The following is a 12,646-nucleotide window of genomic DNA, read 5'->3' as shown; positions in this document are numbered from 1 at the left end:
CCCTCCACTCTTTCTCTTAGTACCAGTCTGCTGCCCCATTCAGAAGCACCTCTTTTGATTGTTTCTAAACAATTATTTTTGGGTTCAGAAATAATGTCAGACTTTTCATATTATTTTGATCAATCAATTTTATGATTATAGAATCCTAAAATGTATTGCTTTATTTTTTGATTCGAGGTTTAAACCACATTTATACTTAATTTAAGATGTCAGAAAATAAACCGAGCAGCTATGCCATGCTACTTTCAACAGTAGAAGTTCTGTTTCTTTGTTTTTTCAGCTTGTCAGTGAATGCAGCAAATTTGCGTCATTTCCGTTTGATTCCTGGGTTTGTAGTTTGCTTTGTCGCGCTTCAGTCGTAACACGTGCGCTTTAGAACTACAACTCCCAGCTTCCTTAACGTGGAAGTAGAAAAGAACAGTGTAACGGATCGGCACAGAGCAGGAGAAGATGTCTCGTGTTGGAAAGAAGAGAAAGCTGGACCAAAGTGGACAGGACAAACTTTACTTTGACAGTTACTCTGATGTGACGATTCACGAGGAGATGATAGCTGACCACGTGCGCACAAATGCATACCGGATGGCCATATTAAGGAACAGTGAGTCCATCCGAGGGAAGGTGGTGCTGGATGTGGGTGCAGGGACAGGTGTGCTTAGCATGTTTTGTGTGCAGGCGGGAGCGAGGCGGGTGTTCGCGGTGGAGGCGTGCTCGATCGCCGAACAGGCAGCGAGCATCGTCCGACAGAACGGCATGGAGGACCAGATCCAGGTGATACGGGGCTCGGTGGAGACGGTGGACTTACCTGAGCAGGTAGATGTAATCGTAAGTGAGTGGATGGGTTACGCTCTCCTGCATGAGTCCATGCTGAACTCGGTGCTGCACGCGCGAGACAAGTGGTTAAAACCGGGTGGGCTGATCCTGCCGAACAAAGCCGAACTGTATATCAGCCCCATAAGTGACCCAGTGCTGGAGGACCGGCTGAGCTTCTGGTTCACAGTGAAGGACCGGTATGGAGTGGACATGTCCACAATGTTTGACTTCGCGAGGAAATGCATCATGAACTCTGACATCAGTGTGACCTCGGTGCACGTGGAAGACGTCCTCTCTCATCCCGCGCGCTTCGCTGAGCTCGACCTGAACTCTGTGACTGTTGACGACCTGAGATCGGTTACAGGAAACTTCACATGCCGGTCTTTTGGCTCTGCTGCCGTCAGCGGCTTCTGTGTGCATTTTACGGTCACATTCCCGTGTCCGGACAGACCGCTGGTGCTATCCACGTCCCCGTCCACGTCGGAAACGCACTGGAAGCAGGCGGTGCTGTATCTGGACGCTCCTGTGGAGGTAGTCCAGGACACTGTGCTTAGTGGAGAGGTGCGCATGTTTCCCTCTGAGGAGAGCGCGAGACACATCTGTATCAACGTGGACTACACGATAGGAGAGCAGAAGAGACAGACCAAGACCTTCTCCATCCCAGACTGGAGCAGTGAAAGCAACACTCAGTGAGGCCCTCAGGGCCACAGCAAAAAACAAACAAACAAAAAAACCCACTGAAAAAGGTTCTGAGCTGTTAACACTATGGGTTGTGTTCACTAACTGATGTGATAGTCTTTTAGATTTTTTTTAATTGATCTAAACCTAAACGTATTCAGGCTGTGCATCAGTGATTGTACTGGCACAGACTCATATATCCTGTTACATTCAGTCACTTATGGAGAATTTTGTGTTTAGAAATTGATTTTGAGGAGCCTGGATGTTACTTGAAGTACCCTAAATAACCGATAATGCAGGTGATGGGGAATCACAATTCCCACACTGTTAAGCCTTACCATCAGACCAGTTAATGTGATGTCTGTGCTTGTGTTAATGCCTAATAAATGACTGAATCCAAATCTAAATACAGGAAAATACCCACCATAAAACCTGATTTATATGTTTCATTCAAAAACAGGGTTTCTGGTCTTTCAAAAGTACAAAGTTTTACATTGGACTTTTGAAATTTAAGGCCATAAAAAGTTGGAAAAAGTCAAGGGGTCTTACATTTTAGAAGGCACACTAACAAAGCCATGTCTTTATCTAGTCTTCCTCTTTTTCTTTTTTTCTTTTTTTTTGGTCCAGATGAAGTCATTCTTTTTGAAGTTAATTGTAACATTTTTGTCTATGTTGTCTATGCCCTGAGTGGTTAAATTTTAGAGAAAATAGCGATCTTATCGTAACAAGTCAGCGTATTAGTGTGTTATAGCATTGTACCCCTGGAGGCATCACTATGCTCATTATGGCTTAAGGTACACCTAAGATCAAGCCATAATCTCAAGGCACACTGTATCCATTCCCATACAAACACACAAGTGAAGTTGTATAGGTTTAATAATATATGCTTGTACAAATGACCATGGCACACCAATTCTTGTGTCGTGCCTTGCCACAGCATTTGAGAGCCACGGTTCAATTGATAAACACAGAAAATCGATAATTAGACGACAAAAACAATACAAATCATCTGAAAAGCTACAAATCCAGTCACTGCTGCAGTCAGGGTTACTTAGGTTTTCAAACTTAAAAGTGTATCTATAAAGAATGTTTTAAAAGTCACCTTTTGCAACATTATCAACATAATCCCTTTTTTTTTTTTTGGTGAAATCTGTAATTGCACTTTTAAATGTGTGACTTCAGGCAAGGTTAGCTTTAGATAGTCCTTGTTTTTATGTGTTGAGGCAGGCTTCTCTAATGCGATTTTTTTTTTTTTTAATTAAATTACTAATTTTATGACCATGTGGGAAAATTCAAACTCACTAGACTGGGAGCTTTATAAAGGAAATACTGATCTATCATCAGTGACCTTGTATTTCTAAGTGAATCTCCACCACAAATAAATATTCAAAATTCAGGAAATTAATTGGATTCTCAAATTTTCCTGAGGGAGGACCCAAGATCCTTCTTAAATATATATTGACCACTTTGATTACATAAAGCTTGTGCTGGTGTTCTTGTAAACTAGTCCAGAGACCCAAAGCCTAAAGGTTATCAAGTTTTCTTCTTAAAAATAATGCCTAGTGAAAGTGATATTCTCCCTCTTAATAATTAGATCTACTCTGATTAAAATCAGTTTACAGTTTATTGATAGAATAGAGGATTTAAATAATAAGAAATAATCAAAGTTGGGCCTTTATGACTGAAAATTTCCACTGTCCCACACAATTTGACATGTAAAAAATAGAATATTAAATTTGAAAATTCAATCCTGGTGCAGTGTCTGAACTCTCAACCGCCTCTTATTTTTGCCGGCAAAAAGTAGCATTAATTTTCCTCAGTTTAGATCATAAAAAGTCTTCAATTTGATGTTTAAAAGTGTGAAGCAACCCTGACAAAGTCAGTCTATTCAAACCTCCGAAAGTTTCCCGTTTTTCTGTATAAAAATGAAACGCTGGCATCATAAAGTTCTGTTTTAGTCTAGGTCAGCAGTGATCTGCTGCAGAAGTGGTTTAAAATTTCATGACAGAAAATACTGCATTAACGGGCAAATTCTCATAATAAATCAGATCAATTAAGTATACAAAAGTAAGTAAATCAAGTTAAATACTCATCAAAATCATTGACTTGCATAGTTTTAGTTCATCAGTTATTTTTTTGTGATTGTCACAGGAAACAAGCATATTCATGTCTACTTTTTTTTGTTAAACAAGTGGCCCAAATTAAAGTAACATGTTTAAACATTGACAGGAATAGACTCAGCCTGAAGTCTAATGGCAGAAAGTTCAAACACTGAAGCCTCAAACTTGAACCTCTTTGTGTGTATTTTTGTTTTTTGTGTATTTCCCTGTGTTGCTTTTTTCCATTGTTAGAAAGTTAAAAAGAGTAAAGTTGCTAAAATGTTACAGTGAAACAGTCAAAACCTCATTGGTCATGTTTTTGTTGATTTTATTTTCTTTTTTTTTTTGAAACGATGAAAGATGAAGAAAGAGCGTCAGTATCTGAATTGTTTGTCAAATTTTTGCTCATTTTTCATTTTGAAACATTTCATTAAAGGCATAACTCAAGTTCAGCTCGTCAATCACTGCATCATAATTTGATTGTTTTTTCTTTTTGAGTGAAGATTGAGTAATCAAGAATTAAATGTAATTTCAGAAGTGTCAAAATAATGTTTTTATAGTCTTGTCATATGTAGAAATCTGAATCTGCATCACCCAGGTGTACACTGTTTGTAGGAGCCACTTCAGATATTTCCCTTCATTGTTCTTAACCTGACAGATTTTATAAACCATTTATATATGAAAAATGCATCAGTTGTTTAATAAATTATTCATTTGGTCTAAAAATATCTGATAAAAGTAAAATGACTCTTCTCTTTTTAGCTTCAAATGTTGCTGAGACCAATCAAAACCCCACAGATTGTCAATGTTCTGTTTAAAATTAGATAATTTATTGCCCATTTCACTGTATTACAAAGAAAAAGACTATCATTGCAGTCAGAGTTCAAACTTCAGGGATTGTTTGCTATTTATAACCAAATGTATCCTAAATAAAAGGTCAAATGTGTGAAAGTAAGAAGTCAAATCAAGTATTTCTGTTGTATTCTTTGACTTTAGCAGAGTTTGACAGAGTAAAGGAGTATAGTAAACTTAATTTGACCCTTAGAAGAGACTAAAATGCCTCAACAATGTATGATGCACAGTGTGGAGGCTTTTACTGCAGGTTGAATAAATTCACAGTCATGTTGTAGACATCTGATGATATTCTAATGTATGCAATGATGTTAACTGTGTGCATCCAGATCAGAATCCAGCTCTCTGATGAGGATTAGATAAATATATGGAGTCGGGCTGTGTGCAGTCAGACAGGACGGAGTGATTTACACTGCAGGTGTTTTACATTGTCCTGTTTTCAGATATTAATCACCTAAATTTCCTCATCATGTTTGGAAAAAATGGACTACACAAACTGTGTGTTGCTGACAGGAATCGCACAAATTCTCCCGAATTCTAATTCTGCTGCAGAAGTCTGCAAATCAGTACATACATATGAGTCATATGCGTCATGAGTCATATACATATGAGTTTATTCTGAATGTCCAGTGTTTGTATGCTCTTATTATAATCTAAATTAACACAAAGCCAAGGAGCCTTTAACCATACTGATTCTAATAGAGCATGTTCAAACTGTGTGCACATCAAGTGAGGCATTAACCTAATTGAAATTAATCAGTCTGGTGTCGGGATAAAACCTTGTATCTTAAGTTTTCTATTTTATTTTATTTTTTCATAAATCAGTGCTATTGGTCACTTTTGAACTGTCAGTGGGTTTTTAATTTATTTGAAAGCATCAAAAGATGCTGATTATGCCCATTCAGTGTTATATTATTTGAAAATTGACTGCATTTTATTCACTCCCTGAAAAGTGGTGATTTTGGTGATATGAGGTTTTGGCCTGACACAAGTGAAATATGACCAATCAAACCGCTCACATATACACCTATATAACCCAATTATAGACTAAAATTATGAATGCAATAATTTATCATTTGAATCTTGTAAATTTATGACTTAAATCTCAGAATTTAAGATATTCCCATAGATTTATGAAATACTTTAATACTGTCTCAAAATCTTGCTTTTTTTCTTAAATGTGGCCCTAATTGGTTAAACATTGTACCCTCCTAAAGCCATGTAACCCATTTTTCCTCAAAAACAAGTTAATAATCACATTCAGTAATCATTCTAGTTTGGGAAGGAAAAGTTTGTTAATCTTTGTTGTCACCTGTTGGTGAATCTTGGTTTCTTTAGTGATGTCTTTTCACAATCGTGTTGCCATCGCTAAACTCCAAGAGAACCTACCCAGGTCTGATTTACCTAACTCAAATTTTCTGTTCTGAAACCAACAACTCAGTGTTTCTTTTGAGGGTAAATCAACTCAGAGCTCAGGGTTAGACTCTGAGTGTTTTTTTTTTTAAAGTGTTTCTGAGTGTTTCTCCAACCAGAATGTTTTTTGATGCAAACATTGACTGGTAGAAGTCCAGAATGCTTTGCAAACCAAGGAAAGTTACATCTGCAAACTATTATGCATAAATGTAAAAATCTATCGGTACAGTTCACACATCATATTTTATAGGGCTTTTAAAATCTTTTCAATGTTGTGTCATTCTACAGATACCTAGGATCCTGATATCTTCTCCCATATGTTAGGTAGGGTTAGGGTTAAAATGACATTTTCTCTGGTTTATGTGTGTACAATGTTAAATTTGCTTTTTTGCATTGAAGAAATGCATTATCAATATTTATGTCTTATTTATATTTTACATATATTTCTGATACCAGGGGGGTAACCTTTGTGTCCTGTTCTACTTGGCAAAGTACAGATCAGAGGTAGAAAAAGGAACCAGTTTTAGGTACATCCCCTCAACCAGTGAAGGAGAAGACGAGGATATCCATCATCTCATGATTAAGTTGTGACTGGGCAGCCAACACAGTCATCAGTATTTCTGGATGAGCACAGAGCAGATGGATCAACTTCTGTCCCTTATTAGAGCAGAACTGACCAGACAAACTACAACCTTGTGAGCTGCCATGGAACCAAAACAAAGACAGGCTGTTGGACTGTAATAAGCTGTACATTGCTTAGAGAAAATGCAGTTAAGTAAAATAAACCACTGGCCAAATGAGTGAATTTAGAATATATGAAACAATGAAGCAGGTGGAGTAGACTTCTGAGAAGCTGGATCAGGAGGAGGAGACTATGCAGGATGAGATGAGCAGAAGACCTGTGAGGATCTGACCTTGGTGCTGATGAACTGAATGGAGGTGGCTGGGGTGGAGGAGGGTTGCAGTGTCCACACTGCCACCACAGGCTAACTGAGAAAGAGAGATTGACATTTAAAATATGACATGATGATTGGTCAAACAAGGTTGTGGCAGAATCTGATTAGCTGAGTACTTAAGAGGGTGAAGGCACATAATCAGCTGATCAGAGCGGGAAGAGAAGAAGAACTGCAGAAGGGAGAAAGATGAACAAGTGGTGACTAATGAATGGGGAGAAACAGGCTTCCTGCTTGTGCTCCATTATAAATATCTTAGTATTTACACAACACCATCTTTTGTTTGGGTCTTTTGGGGCCTGCGTAGAACACCCCCATCCTCTCTCCATAGTGGATCAGAGCTCTACAACACCATTTAAGGGAATGGCCTTATGGGGCTGGTGATTGTTTACAGGGTCTGGGTAACAGGCCAGGTCTGCTGGTCTGACTGAATTGTCCAATTATAGTCTGGAGAGATTGGAGTCGTGGTGTCTATGCTGGAGGGCGGTGGTGGGTTGGAAGTTGCTGGGTGTTTCCATATTACCTAAACTGTTCAAGGTTTCAAATCTGGCCTGCTGTCTCATGTCTTCATCAAATCTGTGTTAAAAGGGAACAACACTTGGCTGCATGCATCTGTCACAACTATCTGCTGCCCTGAGTGAAAACCAAATCTAACAGGATACAGCGCAGCTGGAGAAACACATGGCACCAGCATTAAACATGGGAGGACAGCACATCTTTGGTATGAGACTTTTTTTTTACTCTGATGTTATGTGTTTAAATACAGGACAATGCCCACTTACATCTATTTCTAACTCCTAGCAAACAGTTCCTGAGGATGATCTAATAGAAGAGCCACTGTTGGAACTGCTGTCCCCACAGAAGAGGTGGAGGAAGTAGTTTTTTTAAATCACAGAAGTAAGGCATCTAAGTCCCTGTCACTCTAGATTGGAGGTGTCAATCACAGCAGGGGCCGGATTCTGGATTCAGGACTAATCTGAGGGCCTAACAGCGTGTCCTTTTTAACCATTAACTGTCAACCTTGTTTCACCAGTAATAAAATATGAAAACAAAACTTAGCACTGATGATACGATTTTGACATTTAAAAAGATAAAAAGATAAGTTTAAAGGCTCAGTCTAAAACAGGTAAATTTCTTTGTTCAAAAATGTCAAAATATGAAATTAAAAGTAAAAAATAATGTTTTTAATGGCAAATTTGTTAGAAAGTTAAAATCATGAGTTTAAAAGATCAAAGTAAGAAATAAAATCTGTAATCGTGAAATTAAAAGTCAAAATATGATTTATAATTTTATATTGGATTCTAAAAAGTTATGACTTCAAAATTTGGAGTTAATATGAGGTAAAATACAAAATAATTGGTTAAAAGGGTCAAAATATCACTCGATAAATAGAATTATGAATATTAAAGCTCAAAATATTATACTCAAAGTTATGAGTTGAAATGTTCAAAGTATGAAAGTAAAATTCAAAATCCTAAGTTTGAGCCCTAATTGTGAGATGCTAAATTGAAAATGTGAAATTAAAACACAAATTAATTTCTATTCCCACATTCCTGACTTCTTATCTAAACATTTTTACTCTACTTTTTCAGATTTTATCACTTAACAAGGATATCTTAAATCATCAAGGATAAGTTTACATTTTTATACTTGAGGAAATCTGCAGACCTCATACTGATGGGCCAGTTTTAACAGAAATATGAGATCATCTTGCGGACCGGATTAAACTGTTCCATGGGCCAGATTTGGCCCCTGGGCCTTGAGTTTGACACCTGTGCTCTAGATGAATAAATTTATGTCCATAAACAATTCAAGCCAGTGATAGGCTTGCTGTACATTCTCAACATCGACTTCCCAAAAGCACTGAAATGCACAACTGAAACTGTATAGTATATATTTGTGAGAATAGGTAACAAAACTTGCTTCAGGAGAGCACTCTTTAGTTGTTTTCTTTTGTTTGATTGTTTTTTGTGAAAATAAGTCAGCTGAGAATGAACGATCCTAGCCAGGCTCATGGGACACGTCCGTCTTGAGACTGAGCAACAAGTCTTTGCATATTAGAGAAACCTGGAGCATTACAGTTTTTTTTAGGGATGCCTTGGCTTGAAACACTCTTCCTCAAATTTCCAAGGCAGCCCTTGGCTGAGAAACTTACACTGCTGGTACTGAACAGAGAATATGTTGATTGCATGCTCCTCAGGGACTTGACTGGAGAACTACCATTACCAAAGGGCAGCATGCAAAAGCTTTTGGTGCAAGGTCAAAACCTGATGGGACACATCACAAGATTCAAGCTGTGCAAGCTTCATTCCCTACAGACTGTTGAAGATTCTCCCTGTAAAAGCTGTAGGACAGGAGCCATAAATGGAGGTGACAAGAAGGACAGCACAAGCCTGTTACAGGCAGTTGATTTGAAGTAAGGAGTCATTCCAGCTCACAGATCTGTGAGCCACAATACGCCACAGCAAATCTGGTCCCATTTCAGTCAGGAATACTTTGTCAAAAAACCCACAGTATAAATACAAATATTTCTTCATTAGCAGTTATTGATTAGCACTTACGCAGTTATTCATGTTTGGTGGTGTGGCAGTTCTTGGATTTCCCTGCCTTTCTTTGAGCCTACGTGGAAAGCATCAAGCAGGAACAGCACATGCTCCTGCTCTTCTTATCAAGATAAGGAAAGCCTAAAGCAGAAAGAGAAGCAGCAAAAACACAGAACAGAGCAGGCATCAGTGACAACTGAATGACACTGATTAAGTCAGAAGCAGAATGAAGGAGGGGCTGGGGTGGAGGAGGGTTGCAAGAGCAGCTTGCAGAGAGAGCAGCAGGGCGTGGCCAGGCAAGAGCAGTTTAAATAAGGCAGCATGAGCACAATTAGCCAATTAGAGCAGATCAGCTGGAGCAGCTGATGATGGCTTGAACTCTCCCATGGATGCCTTTCCAGACTGATAGCTGTCAATGACTTTGTTTCTCATCTGTCTGTGAACTTTGTTAGATCGTGGCATGATAAGCTGCTTTTTGAGATCTTTAGCCTACTTGTCTTTGTCAGACAGGTACTGCATTAACCAGGCCTGAGTTTAGCCAGTGAAATTAAACTAACTCTCCATAATGTGTGGCTAACCACAGTTAAATCATGATTAAAACAGGGAGGAGAAAATTACTTTTTTTCAGAAAAGGTCAGGTAGGTTTGGGTGGCTTTTTCTTCGAATGACAAAAATTATCATTTTAAAACTAAACATTGCTTTTACTCTGGTTATGTTTGTCTCATAATGAATATTATGTATTCAATATTCATATTGAAATTTGTTTGATGATCTGAAACATTCAAGTGTGACAAATAATAAAAAAAACTAAGGAAATGGGGCACAAATGGCCTAGTGATTAAGGTGCAGCCCATGTACTCGGACAGCCCATGTTCAAGTGCAAAGTTGTGCGCTCCTTTTCTGCATGACTGTCTCCCATTCTCTCTTCTTGTTTTTGACTCTATCCACTGTCCTTTTCTAGAAATAACAGCATAAAATGCCCCAAAAAAATATATCTAAAAAATATTTAGGAACAATTGACATACATTTAACCATTTTATTGCAAAATGGACATGCAGTTTTACTTGGCTGTGCTCAAAAGAAGCCCCCTGGGTTAGTCAAGCAGCTTGCCCTGACTTTCCAGGGAGTGCATGGCTAGAAAACCCTATTTAGATAGATACATTCAGGATAATCTGTATTGAATACAGTAAGATTAGTTCAAAGCAATTAATCCATAGGAGCATGAACCTGAATATGAGGATGCAACAGCTTTAGGCTATGAATGAGGAGGCTGGGGTGGAGGTTAAGCTTTGCCAGCAGCAGCATCAGCATGATGCATCAGCATTAATGCAAGCAGGGATTGGTGAGAAGGACTCCGTACTTAAATACACCACTGAGTTAAGAGAAAGAGCTGTGATTGGCTGTGGGAACTGGGGGGGGGGGGGGCGATGATTGGAATCTGCTGGCTATCAGCTGATCACAGCTTGGTGTATGAGTGTCCTGCATGAACCAACGCTTAGCTTCATGAAGAATTAAGAAATCAGGAAGGGGTTAAATACTTTTTGACAGCACAGTATGTGATGCTAGGTAGACCTCCAATGGCCTGAAATGTGCTCCTAAACACTGTATAGGTTAACATTTCTGTCCTCAACATTTTCATACCCTAACTAAGCGCATTCATTTTTAATGGGAGATTTTTTCCTATATCTCAACTTCAAACTGATGGTTGAAAAGACTTGAAGATAGGTGGCGTGAACCTTGATTTGGGGATGCTGAAGATGCAAGTCTTGTCCCAGGTCTCTATCAAAGAGGAAAATCTCTGAATCATACAAATAAAAACTTCTTAATGATCATTTTCTGAAACTTTTCCATAGGCACATTAGGGTATTTTCTTGAAAAAAAAAAAGGTACTCCCATGTCACACTTAGGACATTGTGTTCATTGAACATTTGTGTAACAAAAGCAGACAGTGCTGATGAAGTTATTCATAGTATTTATTGGATTCCTGCCTTATGCTGAGTGTTTTTATGCATACTACTCCTGTTCAGTGTTCTAACTGCATAACAGTTAATAAACACACAGTTTCCTATCATTCATCTTTCACAGTCCGTCATCAGGTGAAATATGAACTTCATTTGTTTCTGAGTCCTTAGTAAGACTGTGAAGCCGCTCTCTACATAATGAACACATTGAAAATTAATTACAGGCTGCAGCAGCGACCAATCAGCCACATTGTCTGTCACTTTGGGAAACAGTGAATAATGAAACTGAATCACAGTTTAAATGTCTGGTTTACACTCAAATAATCTGAATGAAAACAATCAGAGGGAGAAGAGCGAAAATAAAACCACACATGCAGAGTGTGTATCAGTGAGCCATTTCACAACGGCATGAAACAAACTGATTAGCTCTGTTAGATATAGTCAAAGTACATTTTTTTACGTGGCTGGCATATTCAACAGCATAAATCAAAGGAAGAAATCAAAGCAAATGCAACTTCCTATGGTTTCCTTATGTATATAAGTGCGTATATATTTATACTTACTGCTAAAAAAATAAAGGGAACACTTAAATTACACATCCCAGATCTCAATGAATGAAATACTCCAGCTAAATTCAGCTCCAGCTTCATTCATTACATAGTGGAATGTGTTGAAAACAAAATAACATAAGAATGATCAATGAAAACCAAAATCATTAACCCATGGAGGACTGCATTTGGAATCATACTCTAAATAAAAGTGGAAAAATCACATCACAGGCTGATCCAACTCAAGACAACTCAAAATGAGGCTCAGTAGTGTGTATGCTCTCCCTGCAACGTTTGGGCATGCTCCTGATGAGCTGACGGATTGTCTTCTGACAGATTTCCTCCCAGACCTCGATCAGGGCATCAGTCAGCTCCTGGACAGTTTTTGGTGTGACGTGGCAGCAGAGGATGGAATGAGACATGATGCCCCAGAGGTGCTCGATTGGATTCAGGTCTGGGGAACGGGCAGACCAGTCCGTAGCATCAATGCCGTTGTCATGCAGGAACTGCTAACACAATCCAGCCACATGAGGCCGAGCATTGTCATGCATCAGAAGGAACTCAGGGCCAACTTCACCAGCATATGGTCCGACAATGGGACTGAGGACCTCATCCCGGTACCTAATGGCAGTCAGGGTACCTCTGACTAGCACATGGAGGTCTGTGCAGCCTTCCAAGGATATGCCTTCCCAGACCATCACCGACCCACCTCCAAACAGGTCGTGCTGGAGGATTTTGCAGGCAGCAGAACGTTCTACACGGCATCTCCAGACTCTCTCACGCCTGTCA

At 38.9% G+C, this 12,646-nt stretch overlaps 1 protein-coding gene across 1 annotated transcript; it reads left to right on the top strand.

Moving 5' to 3' along the window:
• The first annotated feature begins 421 nt into the window (after positions 1–421).
• Positions 422–4,470, top strand: prmt6 (protein arginine methyltransferase 6). The gene has a single exon (XM_041813586.1). The coding sequence runs from the start codon at positions 451–453 to the stop codon at positions 1,501–1,503; it is 1,053 nt and encodes a 350-aa protein (XP_041669520.1). The 5' UTR covers positions 422–450; the 3' UTR covers positions 1,504–4,470.
• Positions 4,471–12,646: the final 8,176 nt, after the last annotated feature.

This window comes from Cheilinus undulatus, linkage group 19 (genome assembly GCF_018320785.1).
Source record: "Cheilinus undulatus linkage group 19, ASM1832078v1, whole genome shotgun sequence".
NCBI lineage: Eukaryota > Metazoa > Chordata > Actinopteri > Labriformes > Labridae > Cheilinus > Cheilinus undulatus.
The sequence above is the reverse complement of the archived record's forward strand: the minus strand, read 5'-3'. Positions and strand labels throughout refer to the sequence as shown.